The sequence below is a fragment of the Hemiscyllium ocellatum genome, chromosome 17, assembly GCF_020745735.1.
Source record: "Hemiscyllium ocellatum isolate sHemOce1 chromosome 17, sHemOce1.pat.X.cur, whole genome shotgun sequence".
In the NCBI taxonomy this organism is placed as follows: Eukaryota; Metazoa; Chordata; class Chondrichthyes; order Orectolobiformes; family Hemiscylliidae; genus Hemiscyllium; species Hemiscyllium ocellatum.
The window spans coordinates 16,631,282-16,652,351 of NC_083417.1; the positions used below are offsets into that span (position 1 = coordinate 16,631,282).

The window sequence follows — 21,070 nt, forward strand, 5'->3', positions numbered from 1 at the left end:
TTTTATTCCAGTATTATTATTAAAAATCTTTAATTCATTAAATTTAAAATTGCACCAGATGCCATGGTGAGACTTTGACCCCACGATCCTCACAACATCTGGATTAGTGATTCACTGATCTTACCCACTGCACCACTGTCTGTAGAAGAATACATTCTGTATGTAGACTTATCCACTTCAAGGTGAATTTTAGTTTTAAACACTGTAATGTGCAAGATATCATTCCTTTTATCATTTATTTCCCCTCCCCACCCCATTGCTGTGACAATTAGGAATTTGATGATTCTGACCACAGTGATTAGCTGGTAAGAGAAGGAATTTCTTTTCCAGTCTGATCGCAGTCAGGTTTCAATGAGCTGCTCCATGCAGAGTTTGTGAACTGAAATTTTGTGAAAGTTTTGTTGTGTTAACTCTGTCGGTATTAGTACAATCTCCGAATCACATCTTAACCACAGTCTAGGACTGTTGATTGAATCTTATCATTGTGATTGTGTGATCCCAATACTGAATTACTTTTCAGCATGAGTTTCCACCCAGTGTGAAACCCTGAGCTTAGAAGCAGCATCAATATATTGATGGCCATTAAGCTCAGGTCGTACTAGTGCTATCCACTCAGAAGCACAGATGAAAGAGAAGTGATTGCCTCCCTGATGTAACTTGATGGAGAATGATAAGACGACCAGTTGGGGAAACGAAGTGTCAAACAGCATGCTGAGCTGCCGAGGAACATCAATAGTATCCCGGGAAGTTCTTCGTGGAAATTTACAGCATAATTTGACACTGAGTCACAGGAGGACACATTAGGGCAGAACCAAATGTTTATTCAAAGAGCTTGTTTTTAAGACACTGTTTGTAAGAGAGTGAGATAGAGAGACAGTCCCAGTATTTACTGTCCAGACACTGGAGACATGTTTTCTGTGGCTGTGTGGCAGAGGTGCACTATTTTTCCTCATCCTCCTCGAACTGTCTGTTGCCTTTGACATGGTCAGCCCCATCAAAGTCCTTAAGGGAAAGAAATCTGCTGCCTTTAACCAGTGTGGCCAAAGAATCCACAATAATGTAGTTGCCTCTTAACTTCCTTTTGGAATGGCTTAGCAAGCCACACAGTTGAAGGACAGTTATGGTTGGGCAATAAATGCTGGACTTGCTAACAATATATAAAATGATCCTCCTCCTCTGTCTCTCAGGTGGTATCCGCAGTGGGTGGGACTCCAGTCACTGGGTTCTGTTCCTATCTGACTAAACCTACTCACCTGTAATGGCTTCTACACTGGCTCCCACACCATTATGTCTGGTGACCCCCCCAAAGATTCAATTTCTCAACCATATTTGACAAAGTCATCTGAAAAGACCATCTCACTCTGACAATGCATAGCTCAACCTCACCACCGCCATTAGCTTAACAAACTTCCTGTCCATCATCAAATACTGCAGGAATTTTCTTCAGTTAAACATTGGGAAATCCATTGCCTCTAGTTCTCAGTACTCGTTGTTCCTTTGCCAGTGATTTCCTCCTTCTCCCTGGTAACTGTTCAATTGCAAACTAATTGTCTGCATCCTACATGAAACAGATGATTGAAACACGTGTGGCTGGCTTCCCACGGTTTAGAAGACACCCAAAACTCTCCTGTCCCTGTCTTTAATCACTCAGTCCAGCTCCCCCATTATCCAGAGGCTGGCCCTTCTACACCAGCTACTGATTCAACAGCTTCGTGGTTTTAAAGTTGTCACACCTTCTTGCTCTTGCTCTCCCTCTTACACTCTCTCCCTCTCACACTCTCTCCCTCTCACACTCTCTCCCTCTCACACTCTCTCCCTCTCACATTCTCTCCCTCTCACACTCTCTCCCTCTCACATTCTCTCCCTCTCACACTCTCTCCCTCTCACACTCTCTCCCTCTCACATTCTCTTCCTCTTACACATTCTCTCTCTCACACTTAGTCTCTCACACACTTTCTCTCCCTCACACTTTCTCTTTCACTCCCTTACCCTCTTTCACACTCTCCCTCTTATACTCTTTTCCTTTTATACTCTCCCCCTCTCACATTCACTCCCTCTCACACACACTCTCTCTCTCACACACAGTCTCTCATGCACTTTCTCTTCCTCACACTCTCACTCCCTTACACTCTTATACACTCCCTCATTCTCCACCTCTCTCTCTGTCTCCCTCACACTCTCCCACTGTCTCTCACTATCTCTCTCTTTCACACTATCTTTCTCACTCTCACACATCCTTGTTTTCAAATTCCTCGATGCCCTTATGTCTCCTACCTCTTTAATATCCCCCTTCATCCCTCCACCCCTCCCACCCCATCCCATCCACTCCCTGAATCTTTTGACCCTCTCTTGTCTTCCCTGTTAAATTGCTCTAGTCGGTGTCTGTGCCTTTAAGAGTCTGTGGTTTTCCACTAGCTCACTGCGCTTCTCCCTTTAAGACACTCCTTCAAACCCAATTCTTTGGCCAAATTGTTGCTCACCCGCCTGAATATCTTCTTACTGAGCTCCGGTAAACTTTCCTTTTGCCTCAGGACAGCTTATTACATTACCGGTGTTTTACAAGATGTGTTCTTTTTGGCTCCGCGGGTTGCATTTCTTGTGCAGAGCCCCATTCCGTGTGGGCCATGAGGAGGTGGGACTGTGGTAAAGGGAGTCAGAGCCTGCAAATTGGGGAGAAGGGTTTTATTTTGCAGCTGCTGAGAATGCTAAAAGGTTGTACATTGTTTAGTGTTGTTCTGGCCTCCACAGGTAAGGCCCTGCTGATATTTGCTCAGAGCAGGATAAATTACAAAGTGCTTCAAGGTCAATTTATTTTTCTCTTTCCACTCTGCACCCCACCCACCCACCCACACACACACACACACGCACACGCACACGCACACACACACAGACACTTTTGCTCTCTCTCTCCCTCTCTTGCTCTAATCGTATTGTCCAGTTTCTGCATGTTTTTATCCAAGACTAAGAAGAACCAGGTGGTGACAATTAATTGTCTAAGCACGTAGGTTGGGGTTCTTATGGTGCAGGGGTAGTGTCCATATCTCTGAGCCAAGAGGCCTAAGTTCAAATCCTCCACTCCAAAGGTGTGTCATAACAACATTTTTGAGCAGATTTAACGTGAGCGGCGTGGACAGACTTGCTATTCATCCTGTCCACTCAAACTATTTCCACATATCTGGTGACATTCTTAATTACCTGAAATTATTTTGCCATTATCCCTCTGCCTATATATTCTATATCTGTGTGCTTCCCTCCACCTGATGAGGGAGCAGCCCTCCGCAAGCTGGTGATGTGAAATAAACCTGTTCGACTGTAACCTGGTGTCATGTGACTTCTGGCTTTGTCCACCCCTGTCCAACACTGGCACCTCCACATCATGGTCCATTGAATATATTCAAGGCTGAGTTTTGATTGACAGGGGAGCTGGGAGTCACTGGGGACAGGCAGGAGAAAGGGGTAGAGGTCATATATCCAATCAGCCATGATCGTATTGAATGGGAAAGCAGGCTTGATGGACCAAATGGCATGTGTGTGCGTGTGTGTGTGTGTGATGTACAACAGTATTAAATGACCAGACCCCTCTGAGCAATTCATTATACTGAACTATAAACTTGGCAAGGTTCCTTGTACACTCACACAGCTGAAGTCACAGAGATGGGAAATAATTGGGGGTTGCGAATGGGGAGAGTTCAAATGGTATTTGGAACGACGGGAGAGGTATTGGAGGAGGGAGTGTCATAACCCTCTGGGGTAATGCTGGACGGAAATGTGTCGTGCTCCCATTCGTCTGTTCAAATCTATCCCGGCGTGTGCTGTGACCAGTTGTGTTTGATGAAGCCTGCAGGATTTCCTGAGAAAGCCTTCTCTTTTTATCAACATACTGTTTTTGGAGTCAATGAGAGAGTCATAACTTCAGGAAAACAGAATTAGTGAGGAGACAGCGGCGTTGGCTGAAGGCCAGCTGGCGATCAGGCTCTTGTCAGGGATTTGGGGTGGGGGCGGGGAGTGGGGGTGAGAGGTGGAGAGAGGGGGATGGTTGACGTTACTGGCAGGAATTTGTATGCACGCCTGAGTTTTGATCCTGTCAGCACAGAAAAAGGGGCATTTTTTTGAATCTGCCACCCTTGCACCCCTTCACCTCACTGCTTATTCATGCTGAGAGACTGTGGTCACATGGGTTCAATTCCCACACCATTAAGGTTACCTTGTAAGTCTCTCCTTCTCTATCTCTCCTTGCCTGAGGCGTAGTAACCCTAAGGTTAAACCACCACCAGTCATCTCTCTCTCTCTCTCTCTCTCTCTCTCTCTCTCTGCTCTCTCGTCTGGTAAGATGACAGTACCTTTGCCTTGTCGCAGTATATTGTGAACGCTGCCAGTGATATGGGGCAGTAAGACTGGGCTCTTTATCTGAAACCATCAGAGCAGCGCTCCAAAAGCTTGTACTTCCAAATACATCTGTTGGGCAATAACTTGGTGTTTTGTGATTTTTAACTTTGTCCAACCCAGTCCCACACGAGTTCCTTCACATCAGAGAATCCCTAGTCTGGGAGCAGGCCATATTGACCCTCCAAAGAGTATCCCGCTCAGACCCACCCTATCCCTGTAACCCTGCATTTCCCATGGCCAATCCACCCAACTTGCACATCCGTGGACACTGTGGGCAATTTAGCATGGCTAATCCATCTAACATGCACATCTTTGAACTGTGAGAATAACTGGAACACCTAGAGGAATCCCTTGCAGGGGATTTGTGAACTCCACACAGACAACCACCTGTGGCTGGAATCAAACCCAGGTCCCTAGCGCTGTCAGGCAGCAGTGCTAACCACTGAACCACCATGCTACCCATTCCAAGCACCAGGCTTTGGGCTAAATGATGGATTACTCCATTTAAAGACACTACCTGGGCTTTGGGGAAAGGGGTGGTGTGCTTAATGAAACACGAAGAGGCATAGCCTTTGACTTCACTTAGCCTGATGGTCTGTGAATTTATGTATTTCAAATAGCAAAGCAGCTGTCTGGCTTTAAGGAGTGACGTTGTATCTGTTGACTCCTACAGGTCGTACAGGTTGAGCCATTATGCTGCACCTCCCAGTCATGGCGTCGTGAAACGGCAGGCAGTTTTAGAGGGATTCCCAGAACTGAACTGGTTCCAATGTGAACAGCTTTCATATTTGTTAGGTCACCTTGTAGTGTGCAGCCTTTATAGCCATCCATTCTGCTATGTTTACAGTTTAACCTTTCATTCGCCAGTACCAGACTGTGTGTTTGAATATAACCTTTTGTTCTCCAGTCATTGTCTGCATTTTTACATCATCCCACACGCTCCACAAACCAACCAGGAGATCAAAGAGTCATCAGGGTCGATGAAAGTGTGGAAATTTGAACAGAAACAATCAGCCCCAATCTCATTGAATGACAGTAGGTTTGAAGGGCTGAATGGCCTACTTATACTCTTAGTTTGTTCATCTATATACAGCGCCTACACTCTCCAGTAGTGGGTTGTGTTAACATATTCTCCTTCCAGTCTCCAGCAAAAACTGTTTATGTATCAACTCCCCTGTTCTTATCACCTACAACTGGCATTTCAGGAGCCTTTAGATTGATAATCAAATGGTACGATGCACTTCACATGGTAATCAAGTCCAGAGGTGGGACCTGAAACTGCAGATTCTATTCCTAAAGGTAGAAACAAGACCACCATATGACTCAAGTAGATGCCCCATTGTTCAGTACACTTAAGCCTGGGATGGAGAGATTTTTGATCCCTCAGGAAATCAGGGGATACGGGGAGTTGGCAGGAAAATAGAGTTGAAGGCAAAGAGTAGCCAGATTGGACCTAACGACGGGGCAAGCTCAGAGGGCCATGTTGTCACCTCTTTATATTCTGACCTTCTTATGTTTATTGTTCATCATTTAATGAAGTGTTCAGGCAGAAACATCAAATTCAATCAAGCTTTTGGGAGACACTGACGCTGAGATAAAGTCTTAATAGAAAAGCTATTATAAGACACCAGAGAAATTCATCCAATAATTGTCAGCACGAAATATATAATATTAAAATTCAAAATGTTTTCTTTAAACCCTTCTGTTGTATGTTGGAAACGTGGAGGAGTGAAAATGTTAATATTTTTAGTGAGCATTTCAAATGATTTGAGGAACATTTGTGTTTTCTTTAATTTGCTCTTTCACGGCGTACTTATATTACAAGGAAGGCTGGGCATTTATTATTCATTCCTAATTGCTCTTGAAGCAGAGTTGGTTGCTGGGCCATTTCAGAGAACAGTTACGAGTTAACCACATTGCTTTAGGTCTGGAGTCACATGTTGGCCAGACCAGATAAGGGTGGCAGATTTCTGACCCTGAATCAGATTAACAAACCAGTGGAGTTTTCCCCCATAAGGGATTATAATTTCATGCTTATTCTGACTGGAATAATCGTTTGCCTTGCGATTTATTTTTGTTGAGTTTAAATTCCACAAGCTGCCATGGTGAGATTTGAACTCCTGTCCCCTGACAATTAGCCTCTGTGTTACCAGGCCAGTGATATTGCTGCTGCACCAGAGTGCTCGAATATAATCGCAGGGTGATGAACCACAACTATAAAATAGCAACTGTCTTGTCACCCAGTGTGATTGTTTTAGCACTGAAGATACCGCTTTTTAAAAATAAATTGTCCACGGGATGTGGGCATCATCAACTCAGCAGTTATTTCTTATGGGACAGTTAACAACTAGCCTCATTGGTGTGGGTCTTGAGTCCCACCTAGGCCAGACCTAGTGAAGATAGAAAATTCCTTTGCCTCAGGGGGATTAATTAACCAGACGGACCTCTCCCCTAACAATCAGCATCAGCTTCACACTCATCATAAGATTCTTTATTCTAGATTTCTAAAAATTGAATTTGGGCAGTGTTTGAACTGAGGACCCCATTACATTTCCTGGGTCTCTAGATTAACAGACTTGCAGTAATAACACAAAGCCATTGCCTCCCCAACATGATCACAAGCGGGCCACTCCCTGATGGACTTGTGTTTACTGAGGAGACCTTTTCCTCAAGCAACAAATAATGCCAGAATTATTATCAATTTCAAACTGAGATTGGCTAATGAAAATCTGACAATGGTAATAAGGGCTGTGGGGCAAAGACAGGTTATGTGGGTTGGGTCACACTGTTTAGAACAGAATAGCTTCCTATTTTGCTACATTTTTGTTTTAGGAGTCCTAGGGGTGTGCAGTAAGTCAGATTCGTTTCTGCTTTCACTCAGTTCCTGCATTGATAGCGAACACTGAGGATGGGTCATGGGGATTATGTTCAGCGTGGACTGGTTGGACCGAAGGATCTGTTTCCGTGCTTTATGACTCTAGGATCCTATATTGTTCTCATGATATAAGGAAGGGTCGTGACTAATTTACTGCAGGTTTATCATGCAGTGCACTTGCCGGGGATCATTCTGTGTTTTGAAGTCACTTGCTGTCAGAAGGTTTACATTCACAACTGACCTGATACCCCATTCCTGATGAAGGGCTTTTGCCCGAATCGTCGATTTTCCTGCTCCTCGGATGCTGCCTGGCCTGCAGTGCTTTTCCAGCATCACTCTAGTCTAAACTCTAGTGTCCAGCATCTGCAGTCCTCACTTCTGCCTTTGTATCTGACCTGCCTGTTCAGGCAGCCTGTTGCTGGAATGTCCTAATCTCTGATATACTGCATATGTTAGTCTTCCTGTATTAGTTAAAGCTGTTCAAGTGCTCCTTCAACCATTCATCTGGTAGAGCAGAGGATTGTAAAGTTGATAAAGACACTCTTCAGTCGCTGGTTTGGGTCTGGCTCGAAGCAGATTAATTTTGGGGCTTTTGTCGCACAGCGGTAGTTGCCCTGCTTCTGAGCCAGGAGGCTTGAGTTTGAGTTTCACCTGCCCCCGAGTGTGTAATAACATTTCTGAACAGAAAGTTAGAAAATATCCAAGGCTGGTCGGAAAATCCCCCTCCTCGTTGGTAGTTCTTTGTGAAGGAACACTTTACACCATTCACCAAGACAGCTCAGGAGAGAGTGGGCCTATTGTATGTAGTTTGAGGAAAGCTCCTTCTGGGCAGAATAAGTTTGTGGGTCGAAACCCAATAGATGGATCATTAGTTAGCTGAGAACAACTGATTCCAGCTGTCTACTGACATTGCACTGAAGAACACCAATACGCACTAATGCTTCAGCACTGATAGTAACCTATTCAGTCATAAATTCTCATTAACTCCTTCCTGTCAAGAACTTCATGACAAATTTGAAAGCAAAACTAAAGCCATTTTTATTTATTTTGTTGAAGTTCCCAATAAATTCACTGAACGCAATAACAACTCGCATTTATATAGTCCCCTCAACGTCGCAAAATATTCTCCATAGTCTTTTACAAGAATGTAAGCATACAAAAGTTGACACCCAGCCAAAGTAACGGACATTGAGACAAGTTACCAAATTCTTGCTGGCTGATGGCAATTCTTTTTCAAGCAATCATTTAAAGGAGGTGAGAGAGATATTGGAGAGATTTGAGGAAGGACTTGGAGAACATGGGGATAGCTAGCTTTTATTGATTCATAACTGCAGGCTCGAGGGAATGGACCATTGATCAAGAGATCACAGTTTGAAGAAAACAGAGCTGTTAGACATGGGAAGAAGTGAAGGGATCAAGTGATTTGATTTGGAGGATGAGATTTTTGAATTGAACCAAGATATTTAATAAAGCTCTTCTACATTTAAGTGTGTATATACGATAGAGCTATTGCAGAATGACTATGCTACTTTTTTATTGTTGACCTTCTTGAAGTCAGATCCACGTTGTTCAGTACTGTGCCATTTCAGGGGGTTAAATGCAGTTTTTGTGGATGAACAGCAGAGGTGAACCTGGTTTGATAGCTGTATTGCTGGTCTATAGAAACTGCTTTGTAAAAACACAAATATAGACTCCTGAAGTCCTATTTAACTAGATTGAGCTGAATGTCAATCTCGTTGATTCCATCATCTCCCCAGGTCAACGTTTATAAACTTGGTTCCCTCAGTTAATTTTTCCAGCGTTTTCTCTGTTACGATAGTGTTTGTCACAGGGACACTGATGAGCTTGACTTCAAGGTACTTTAGCAGCATCTTTTCTCGAATTCAGTGCCCCACCCCCACCCTGCCCAGGGTACATTTCTGCCCTAAAGGCTTGCCAACTCAGGTGCCAATGGTAGAATAAGAAAATGGAGAACGTGTGAGAGGCCAGAATTAGCAGAGCACACAAATCTGGGAGTGTCGTAGTCTGAGATGTGAAAGACAAGGAGGGATTTGGAAATGAGGACGGTGGCTCAGTGGTTAGCACTGCTGCCTCACAGCACCAGGGTCCCAGGTTCGATTCCAGCCTCGGGTGACATTCTCCCTGGGTCTGCATGGATTTCCTCTGGGTGCTCCAGTTTCCTCACACAGTCCAAAAGATGTGCAGGTCAGCCAAATTGGCCATGCTAAATTGCCCATAGTGTTAGGTGTATTAGTCAGAGGGAAATTGGTCTGAGTGGGTTACTCTTCAGAGGGACGGTGTGGACTGGTTGGGCCGAAGGGCCTGTTTCCATGCTGTAGGGAATCTAGTTTAAAGTCAAGACTTTGCTGGGGAACCAAGCAGTTGAAAGGTTTAACAATCTGTCACTCACCTCATAAATGTTAGTGTTTACCTATAAATGAAGAATTCTCAAGTTATTCCAGACAGCCTGGGTTGAGGATACTGCCTTACCACAACACACCTCCCCATTCTGTTTCCCTCACTGCTTAAAGGTGGAGGTTCCCTCAGGATCACAGTTCTCCCTGAGCTGGCTCCTCTCTCAGTGTCTCTCCTCACTAAGTGTAGCTCAGAATGGTCAGCTGAGAATATCCCGGCTGGAAATCTGCGATGTGCATCAGCTTTGGGCACACCTGAAACCAGCATTTTCCACCACAGAATGTTGGTGAATCGGGATAGTCACTGGAAGTTGCTCACACAAAGGAACTTTCAATCTTGAGATCCATTAAGGAGATGGCTCCCTGAGCCATTCCCTGAAAACGGGCCATATAGTGTGAGGAGGAGGGAGGGGGGGAGGTTCTACACTGCTAGCCAAATATCAGAGTCCTTTATTTTTGATCTCGATCTCCAGTATTTTTGATTTTTCTCAGCCTAGCTATAAGTATAACTTTAACATCAAAGAATAAGAAACAGGAGCAGGGATCATTTAACCCCTTAAGACCTCTTCTTCCTTCATCATGAACATGACTTGTCTCTTCTTGTAAGTTCACATTTGCACCTGCTTCCCATATTTAATTGAGCCACCAAAAATCATTCCGTCGCATTCTTAATTATGTAACACAATGGAACATCCATAACCTCTGAGGTGGAGAATTCTGAAGACTCGCAATCCTTTTGAGTGAAGGGATTTCTCCTCAGCTCCACCTCAACTGATTGGCTTCTTGTCCTATCACTGAATGCATAGGTGCTAGACTCCCCAGCAGGGACTCTCCAGTCTCTAAACGAGCAAGTGCTGGAGAAACTCTATCAGCATACATGGAGAGAAAGCAGAGTACATGGTTTGGCTCCAGTATGACTTCTTAGGGGTCACTGGGCCAGAAACATTAACTCTGCTTTCTCTCGAGGCGTGATGCCAACCCAGCAGAGTTTCGCCAGACACTTCTGTTTTATTTCAGATTTCCAGCATCCGCAGTTCCTGATTTTACTCTCTGAGTCTCTACCCTGTCAAGTCCCTTCAGAATTGTCTTTGTTTTCAATGAGATCACCTCTCGTTCTTCTAAAGGAGGCCTTGTGCAGTGGCTAGCATCGTCTCTGGGTTCATCCCAATCTCTGGATTCATCACAAACCCTGGGTTCTTCCCAATCTCAGGGGGTTTGTCCCAATCTGTAGATTCATCATGATCTCTGGATTCATCCCAATCTCTGAGGTTCATCCCAGTCTCTGGGTTCTTCCCAGGCTCTGAATTCTCCCAAGCCCTTGGTTCAAGCCCTATCTCAGGACCTGATTTTCACAGATGGTAAGTCATAGTGCCCCCAAAATGGGCTGTTATTGATCTGCAGATCCTGCGGATATGCTTCTGGTGTGCAATAAGGATGAGTGAATAATTTTACCAGCCAGGACTGTATGGTAGCTGCAGAGCAACTGCCTTTAAGCATTAAGAGACTCCCAAGGCTCTTGTACTATGGTGATAGGATTATTACTTCTGACCCAGGAGGCCTGGGTTCAAGCCCCACCTGTTCCAGAGGATTGTAATAACATTCCTAAACAGGTTGATTAGGAAATTGTGTTTTTTTTAAGTATCCGAATAGAGGTTCTTGGAGTGAACAAGCTTGTTCCTGAGTAAGTACCACACTTTCACAATCTTAAAAATTTCAGAGAGTGTTGGTCAAGTTTACACAGTCTCTCCTCATAGGGCGACCATGTCACTCCAGGGATGAATCTAGTGAGCAGTGATGATTGTGGGCAGTTAGCTCCTGTCACCTTGTCAGGCAGCAGGGCATCTTTTTTCTAACATGCTGGCAGCAGAAGTGGGGCTGTGCAACAACAGCAGGAGAAAAGGAATGCTTCCAATGAGGAAGTGGCAACACTCTGCCGGCAGCTCTGTGAGATTTGCATAAGGGCAGTGTCGATTGTGTTCGCACCTACCTCAAAACCAAAATATTCACTTTTTGAAAATCTCTCGAGAAGTGGAACCGTGTCTCGATGATCCTTATCACTCGAGATTTCAGTTCTTGACCTCAAGTGTGCTTTCTGCACTGAGTGTGAAAGCAGGCTTACTGTCACAGGGCTGCAGTGAGTCAGAAACTTGAGTCATACTGCTCTCAGTGACAAGTTTGAACAACACCATACATGTGAGCAGCCGACATCCATTAGGAGGAGACTGGCTCTCTCACCTTCTCTTTTTGAGCCCGTGGCAAAGTTGTGTGGGTTTCCCTTCTCGGACACCCCGCCCCCCACTTCTGGCCTCTCGCGTTGACCTGGGAACAGGGTAACTTCTCTCAGGGAAACCTCCTCCTGACATGAACACCTACCAAGGTAAGAGAGCCTGCCTTCTGGACTGTTCCGTTCTGGTGGGGAAGGGCTGGTTTGTTTGGGTGTGCAGTAAGGAAAGGGGACAAGGGCTCAGGTTTCACTGAGCGGTTTGAACTTGCCTGCTCTCGAGGAGTAACTCGTTTGCGAGTGGCTGAGGAAATGTAGTCCTGTCGGGGAAACCAGGAGCTTGTTCAGTCAGTCTTCACTGTCCAGCTGTAAACCTCAAGGCTATGATTGAAGCAGCAAAGTGGTCACACATATCCAGTACTGAACTCTCCAGCTTTCCCCGTCGACTGCAGATATTTTACATCACCATTTCCAATGTGCTTCTCCGCCTTGGAGTAGGTAGTACTCGAACCTGGGCCCTGTGCTGTGTGAGCTGTGGGAAGAGTGTGTCGCTGATTTTGAGATGTAGGGCAGCCAGACTGCACTGCAGTGAGGCAGGAGGGGCCTCCCTGTCACAGTGGGGAGACTGTACTGTGGGCAGAGGAGGCCTTTTGACCTGGAGCTCTTGAGAGTGAGGTCAGACGTGATAGAGCCCTCCCATTCAGGAGGTCATTCAGGAGCTCAGGGAAGCTAAAAGCTAGAATGGACAGAGTCGTCATCTCTGGGTCTGGTGCCACGTGACAGTGAGGCAAGGAATAGGGAGAGAGTGCAGTTGAACACATGGCTGCAAGGATGGTGTAGGAGGGAGGGCTTCAGGTATTTGGACAATTGGACTGCATTCTGGGGAAGGTAGGGCCTGTACGAGCAGGACGAGTTGCACCTGAACCAGAAGGGCACCAATATCCTGTGAGGTAGGTTTGCTCGCACTCTTCGGGGGGGGGGGGTTTAAACTAATTTGGCAGGGGTTGGGATCTGGACTTGTAGTCCAGCAAGTAGGTTAGCGTTTTTCAGGATGTCCAAGAATGTAGGCTGTGGAGAAGGTAGCACTGACAGGGAATACTTGCGGACACAGAGATGGGCTCAAGTGTGTATACTTCAATGCAAGGAGTATCAGAAATAAGGTGGGTGAACTTAAGGCGTGGATCGGTACTTGGGACAATGATGTTGTGGCCATCACGGAAACATGGATAGAAGAGGGACAGGAATGGTTGTTGGAAGTTCCTGGTTACAGATGTTTCAGTAAGATTAGGGAGGGTGGTAAAAAAGGAGGGGGGGTGGCGTTGCTAATTAGAAATGGTATAATGGCTGCAGAAAGGCAGTTCGAGGGGGATCTGCCTTTGGAGGTAGTATGGGATGAAGTCAGAAATAGGAAAGGAGCAGTCACCTTGTTGGGTGTTTACTATCGGCCCCCCAATAGCAGCAGAGATGTGGAGAAACAAATTGGGAAACAGATTTTGGAAAGGTGCAGAAGCCACAGGGTAGTAGTCATGGGCGATTTCAACTTCCCAAATATTGATTGGAAGCCCTTTAGATCAAGTAGATTGGATGGGGCGGTGTTTGTGCAGTGTCCAGGAAGCTTTTCTAACTCAGTATGTAGATTGTCTGACCAGAGGGGAGGCCATACTGGATTTGGTATTTGGTAATGAACCGGGGCAAGTGATGGGCTTGTTAGTGGGTGAGCATTTTGGTGATGGTGACCACAATTCTGTGACTTTCACCTTGGTTATGGAGAGAGATAGGTGCGTGCAACAGGGTAGGTTTTACAATTGGGGGAAGGGTAAATACGATGCTGCAAGACAGGATCTGAGGAGCATAAGTTGGGAGCATAGGCTGTCAGGGAAGGATGTCATTGAAATGTGGAACTTTTTCAAGGAACAGATACAGTATATCCTTGATATGTATGTACCTGTCAGGCAGGAAAGAGATGGTCGTGTGAGGGAACATTGGTTGACGAGGGAGGTTGAATGTCTAGTAAAGAGGAAGAAGGAGGCTTACATAAGGTTGAGGAAACAAGGTTCAGACAGAGTGTTGGAGGGATACAGGATAGCCAGGAGGGAGCTGAAGAAAGGGATTAGGAGAGCTAAGAGAGGGCATGAAAAATCTTTGGCGGGGAGGATTAAGGATAACCCCAAGGTCTTTTATGCATATGTGAGAAACATGAGAATGACAAGAATGAGGGTAGGTCCGATCAAGGACAGTAGTGGGAGACTGTGAATTGAGTCGGAAGAGATAGGAGAGGTCTTAAATGAGTACTTTTCTTCAGTATTTACAAATGAGAGGGACCGTATTGTTGAAGAGGAGAGTATGAAACAGACTGGTAAGCTAGAGGAGATACTTGTTAGGAAGGAAGATGTGTTGGGCATTTTGAAAAACTTGAGGATAGACAAGTCCCCCGGGGCCTGACGGGATATATCCTAGGATTATGTGGGAAGCAAGAGAGGACATTGAAGAGCCGTTGGCAATGATCTTTTCGTCTTCACTGTCAACGGGGGTGGTACCAGGGGACAGGAGAGTGGCGAATGTTGTGCCCCATTCAAAAAAGGGAATAGGGATAACCCCGGGAATTACAGGCCAGTTAGTCTTACTTCGATGGTAGGCAAAGTAATGGAAAGGATACTGAGGGATAGGATTTATGAGTATCTGGAAAGACACTGCTTGATTAGGGACAGGCAGCACGGATTTGTGAGTGGTAGGTCTTGCCTAACAAGTCTTATTGAATTCTTTGAGGAGGTGACCAAGCATGTGGATGAGGGTAGAGCAGTAGATGTAGTGTACATGGATTTTAGTCAGGCATTTGATAAAGATCTCCATGGTAGGCTTATGCAAAAAGTCAGGAGGCATGGGATAGTGGGAAATTTGGATAGAGAACTGGCTAACTGGTCGAAGTTCAGAGAGTGGTGGTAGATGGTAAATATTCAGCCTGGAGCCCAGTTACAAGTGGAGTTCCACAGGGATCAGTTCTGGGTCCTCTGCTGTTTGTAATGTTTATTAATGAGTTGGAAGAGGGAGTCGAAGGGTGGGTCAGTAAATTTGCAGACGATACGAAGATTGGTGGAGTTGTGGATAGTAAGGAGGGTTGTTGTCGGCTGCAAAGGGACTTAGATATGATGCAGAGCTGGGCTGAGGAGTGGCAGATGGAGTTCAACCCTGTCAAGTGTGAGGTTGTCCATTTTGGGAGGACAGATAAGAATGCGGAATACAGGGTTAACAGTAGGGTTCTCAGTCAGGTGGAGGAACAGAGGGATCTTGGGCTCTATGTTCATAGCTCTTTGAAAGGTGGATAGATCTTTTAAGAAGGCCTATGGTGTATTAGCGTTCATTAGCAGAGGGATTGAATTCAAGAGTCATGATGTGATGTTGCAGCTGTACAGGACCTCGGTAAGGCCACATTTGGAGTACTGTGTGCAGTTCTGATCGCCTCACTTTAGGAAAGATGTGGAAGCTTTGGAGAGGGTGCAGAGGAGATTTACCAGGATGTTGCCTGGAATGGAGAATAGGTCGTATGAGGATAGGTTGAGAGTGCTAGGCCTTTTCTCATTGGAACGGTGAAGAATGAGGAGTGACCTGATAGAGGTTTATAAGATGATCAGGGGAATAGATAGGGTAGACAGTCAGAGACTTTTGCCCCGGGCACAACAGAGTGTTACAAGGGGACATAAATCTAAGGTGAAGGGTGGAAGGTATGGGGGGGATGAGAGGGGTAGGTTCTTTACCCAGAGAGTGGTGGGGGCATGGAATGTGCTGCCTGTGGGAGTGGCAGAGTTAAAATCATTAGTGACCTTTAAGTGGCAATTGGATAGGTACATGGATAGGTGCTAAGCTAGGACAAATGTTCGGCACAACATCGTGGGCCGAAGGGCCTATTCTGTGCTGTATTGTTCTATGTTCTATGTTCATTCTCCCTCGCTTACCCCAGAGCCATGCAAAGTACACCTGAAAATGCTCACACACATCATTTCCATCAAATGCACCTTCCACCAGGCTTGTAGAGAGCACATTGTGTAGGTTGGAGCTTCAACTCTCCCCTCAAGTTATCTCTCACATTTATTCCTGATGTGATCATTCAGAAGTTTAAATGTCAAATGCTTATTGGGAAGTGAGGGGTGTGGGGAAAGGTGGGAAGCTCCAGGTCTGAGTTCTGATTCCATGAAGAAAGCCCTATGGAACTTATTCCCATCCATCCCGTATGTGTTGGAATTCCAGGGGGGGGTCTGATGTAGTGGTAATGTCCCTACCTCTAGACCAGATGTCCTGAGGTCAAGTCCCACTTATTCCACAGGCATGAACTTCCTTAACACGGATCGATAGGTTAAAGTTCCACAACAGTGAAAACTTCACTCCATGTTTACAGTTGTGGGACCATCCAAAATGCATGTCAATAAGCTTCTGTTCGCCGAGCTGGGAGTTTTTCTTGCAAACTTTTCGTCCCCTTTCCAGGTGACATCTTCAGTGCTTGGGAGCCTCCTGTGAAGCTTCACAGGAGGCTCCCAAGCACTGAAGATGTCACCTAGAAAGGGGACGAAACGTTTGCAAGAAAAACTCCCAGCTTGGCGAACAGAACCACAACAACGAGCACCCGAGCTACAAATCTTCTCACAAACTTTGAATAAGCTTCTCTCCAGTAAATCAAACAAAGGAATTTCTTTACTCTAGAGGGTGTTTAACCTGTGGAATGTGCTTCCTTCCCTGCGGAGTTCTGGAGGTGAATACGATGGATACACTTTTGATCATGCTAGATAAACACAGAAATGAGAAAGGAATAGAAAAGGTGAGATGAAGTGAGACTTGGGCTTGTGTGGTGTGTAAACACTAGCACAAACCTTTTGGGCCAAATGGCCGGTTTCTCTGCTGTAACCTCCGTGGCTCAGTGGGTTTGATTCCCACACAGGCAACTGTCTGTGTGGAGTTTGCACATTCTCCATGTGTCTGCGTGGGTTTCCTCTGGGACTTCCAGTTTCCCACACTCCAAAGATATGCAGCTCAGGTGAACTGACTGCGAAATTGCCCATACTGTTAGGTGCATTAATCAGGGGTAAATGTAGGGGAATGGGTCAGGCTGGGTACTCTTCAGAGGGTCAGAATGGACCGAAGGGCCTGTTTCCATTCTGTAGGGAATCTAATCTAATCTATTCGATTTTTGTGATTGTTTTGAATTTAACCTTTGAAGTACCTTGGGATATTTTAATTTACAAGGTGCTATATAAGTGCAGTTTAGTGTTGCTGCATGGATCCAGAATCCCATTTGGTCAATGCATGTCAACAACTTTCCAGAGTTATTCTGTGGTGGAAGCAGATTCGCTGATGTTATTCTTAACGATTGTCTTGCTTTGATCTTAATTTGTGTAACCATGTGAGGCAATGAATTATTCTAACAGACAAAAATCTGTGTGTGTATGTGCGTGGCTGTCTATCTCAATTTGTGTGTGTGTGTTAGTCTGTCTCTCTTTGCATTTGTGTGTCTGTCACTTTGTGCCTGTCTCTTTCTCTGTGTTTTGCAAACATACCTGTCTATCTCTCTGCCTGTATGTCTATGTCTGTGTGTATATATGTCTGCCTGTGTGTATGTGGGTGTGCATGTCTGTCTATGTGTCTGTCTGTGTGTGCCTGAGTGTGTGCATGTGCCTGTTGATCTATCTGCCTTTTGTTTGTGTGTGTGCGCACGTGTGCGCTGCGCGCATGTAAGTCTGTCAATGTGTCTGTCTGTCTCTACCTCTGTGCGTGCGCGTGTGTGTGTGTGTGTGTGTGTGTGTGTCCTTGTAACCAGGGTCGAGATGAACATTCCACTCTTTGCGTTTGTTAAGAGTGTGGATTTCTTGTTCTATGAGCAAGGGGTTAATTAACCGAGAGACCATGAGCAAAATCAATAAGACGTTAGGATTGTGAGGTCCAGCTTTATTTTTAAAAAAGCCAAAGAACGGTGGATGCTGGAAATCAGGAACAAAAACGGAATTTTTTGGAAAAATTCAACAGGTCTAATAGCATCTGTGGAGACAATGCACAAAGGCAAGCATTTCCTGTCCAGTGACCATTGCTCAGAGTCTCAAGAACAGGAACCGAAACATGAAATGCTTTCCCTCTCCAGATGCTGCCAAAACTGCTGAGGTTTTCCAGCAATTTCTTTTGTGATGGAAATGGGGAGGGAGAATCTAGGACTTACTGTGATGAACAGTATTTGTAATTAATCTTTTTTAAAGATATGATGGAAAGGGGCGACATGGTGGCTTAGTGGTTAGCACTGCTGCCTCACAGGTTCAATTCCAGCCTCGGGCGACTGTCTGTGTGGAGTTTGCACATTCTCCCTGTGTCTGCGTGGGTTTCCCCTGGGATCTCCGGTTTCCTCCCACAATCCAAAGATGTGCAGGTCAGGTAGATTGGCCATGCTAAATTGCCATAGTTCACAGGGATGTGTAGGTTAGGTGCATTAGTTAGAGGTAAAATGAAGAGTATTAGGGTAGGGGAATGAGTCTGGGTGGATTACTCTTCAGAGGGTCAGACTTGCTGGGTCAAATGGCCTGTTTCCATACTGTAGGGATGCTATGAAAACCTATCTGCTTTTCTCATTTTTAGGCCGATAATCCCTTTTGAATGCATTTAACTGTGAAGGATCATTCCACAGGTGCTGCTAGCTGTCCAGTAACATGGAAATTTTTCTTCACCTAATAATCTGGGCAGTGGTTTTCCCCAGGTGAAAACCTCACTGTAAAAGCTGATAATGATCTTGCCCAATAGATGTTCACTAGACAGTGATCAGAAGTTGTCCTTCCCAGTGTAGGGACCCAGGCCCCAATTGTGGGAAACTATAGTACCCGCCCCGCCCCACCCAACCCCAATAAACACTTCACTGACCAGTCAGACTTGGAGGTTTTGTGTGACAGTTTGAACTAATTGTGCTTTTAGTGTTGCTATGAAGCTGTGAAGCTGTCTCTGACTACAGAGCAGAACATTCTTCCAACGCAGTGAGTTACCATTTGTAGACAGGAAATTGGGATACTGGAAGAGATGGTAGAGAGCATGGCTCCACACAGGCTGCTAGCTCACACTCTCTGTCCCTAGCAGCTGTTGGCTGAAGCTCAGGAACAAAGCCACATTTCTCCCTTCCCTCTGGAAATTTTACAATATTCGGGAAACCAAGGTGAAGGCCTGCTCTTCAGGAGAAAGTGAGGACTGCAGATGCTGGAGATCAGAGTCGAAACGTGTGGTGCTGGAAAAGCGCAGCTGGTCAGGCAGCGTCCGAGGAGCAGGGAGATGACATTTTGATCATAAGCTCTTCATCAGGAATGAGGAATTCCTGATGAAGGGCTTATGCTTGAAACATCAACCTTCCTACTCCTTGGATGCTGCCTGGCCTGCTGTGCTTTTCCAGCACCACATTCTTCGACACAGCCTGCTCTTCAGGCCATTCAGAGAGAAGGTTGAGAGCACATTGAGAGGTAGTGTTGAGGTGACACCTACCTTGATGTTTTGGAGTATGTTGGAGGAAAGAAAGATTTACCAAGGCAAGAAAAGTTCTGTCATGTTTCTGTAGCCCAGCATTCCCTCCCTAAGCCTCCAGAACACTCTGCCTTTTACTATTTACCAATTTGACCACACTACTATTCACTTCTGCTAAAATTATCTTTCTTGGCTCACTGTCAATTTTATCAGATTACTAGGCTGCAAATGCTGTGCTATAGCTGTCGTATATCAAGTCCCACTCCAGAGACTCTGACACGCACAACATAGACCCATTCCTTGATGCTGTACTGTTAGAGGGGCCACCTTTCAGAGGAAATATTCAACATAAATTCTGATCTTCGTTCTCTGGGTATAAAAGAACCCTCCAGATTCTTTGTGGGACTGCAAAGGAGTTGTGTGTCACTGTCTCTGTGTCATTGTCTCTGTGTGTGTGTGTGTGTCCCACTATCTATGTGTATCTGTATGTGTGTGTGTGTCACTATCTGTGTATGTGGGTTTTTTTCTCTCTCTGTTTGTGACTGTGTCACTATCTGTGTGTCACTGTCTCTGTGTGTCTCTTTCTGTGTCTTGTGTGTCACTGTCTGTATGTATTACTGTCTGTGTGCCTCTCTATGTGTGTCACTGTCACTATGTGTCTGTCTCTGTGTCTGTGTGTGTCACTGTTTCTGGATGTGTGTCACTGTCTGTGTGTGTCTGTGTGTGTGTGTGTGTCTCTCTCTGTGTCACTGTGTATGTGTGTGTCTCTGTCACTGTGTGTGTTTGTGTGTCTCTGTCACTCTGTGTGTGTGTGTCCCTTTTTCTCTCCCTATGTGCATTATGCCATCTGTCAGGCAGATTTGCCATGATCTTTCACTGGAGGGGCCTTTCTTTGTGTGCTCAGCACACGTGACTCCAACAGTTGCGTTGTAGCAATCGAGCCGACCTCAGCAGGTGTTTGGCGACGGTGGAACAATGCCTGTGTCTACAGGAGCTGCTGCAACACAGGGTTTGTTTTAACTGTGAGGATGCTGCTCACTTTACAGCGGCAAAACCCACAGGCTGTTTCCACCTGAAATTGAGGATCGAGAAAATCTTTGGACGTGTGATCAGGGGAGGTATAACAACCAGAGCTTGTGTTTATGAAGCATTATAACAACCATTCTCTGGAACGTATGTACAGGCTGTACCAGATCAGAGTCAATCCACTCCCACCCCCAGCAGGGGCATTGTCATTGACTGTGTCACCAGAGGCCACTTTGTATTTGTGGAGACAAAGGTGGGGGAAAAGTGTGTTGATTCTAAAGAACAGAAATCGGGGCTGGACTGTGGCCAGAGAAAGCCAGAGGAGAGGCTATAGCCTGCAGACAGCAGCTTCACTCTCTGTGGGATTCACACAACACTTGCACTTTTAGAACTGGGCCATTTTAACACCGTGCATCACCTCGGGGTGATTGATGTGAGTGATTATCAGGCCGACTTTGACTCCTGTCCCACGAGAAACTCTTTGGGGTGAGGTTAACCAGAAATTCAGCCGAAGGGCAAGGGGCCTTGTACTTCAGTGCCAGCCTGGGCAGTGCCAGGAAAACTAGCCAAAGGCCAGGGGCTCCCCGCAGGTCCCGCTGCCTGTCCTGATGGCTGGCCTGGAAGCAACGAGGTGAGATTTCTGAGGCTTGTACCAGCTCCGATCTGAAACTTGATTTT

General features: G+C 45.6%; 1 protein-coding gene across 3 annotated transcripts in view; it reads left to right on the forward strand.

Annotated features, from left to right (window-relative positions):
* gse1b (Gse1 coiled-coil protein b) overlaps positions 1–21,070 on the forward strand; it is a 336,737-nt gene that overhangs the window by 24,201 nt on the left and 291,466 nt on the right. Inside the window, exon 1 of one of the 3 annotated variants that reach the window (XM_060837962.1) lies at positions 11,888–12,052. The exons of the other annotated variants lie outside the window; for them this stretch is intronic. Within the exon in view, the coding sequence (XP_060693945.1) occupies positions 12,037–12,052 (16 nt within the window). The 5' untranslated portion in view covers positions 11,888–12,036. Of the gene's footprint in view, positions 1–11,887; positions 12,053–21,070 lie in introns of those variants that run through there. 3 annotated transcript variants of the gene reach the window in all.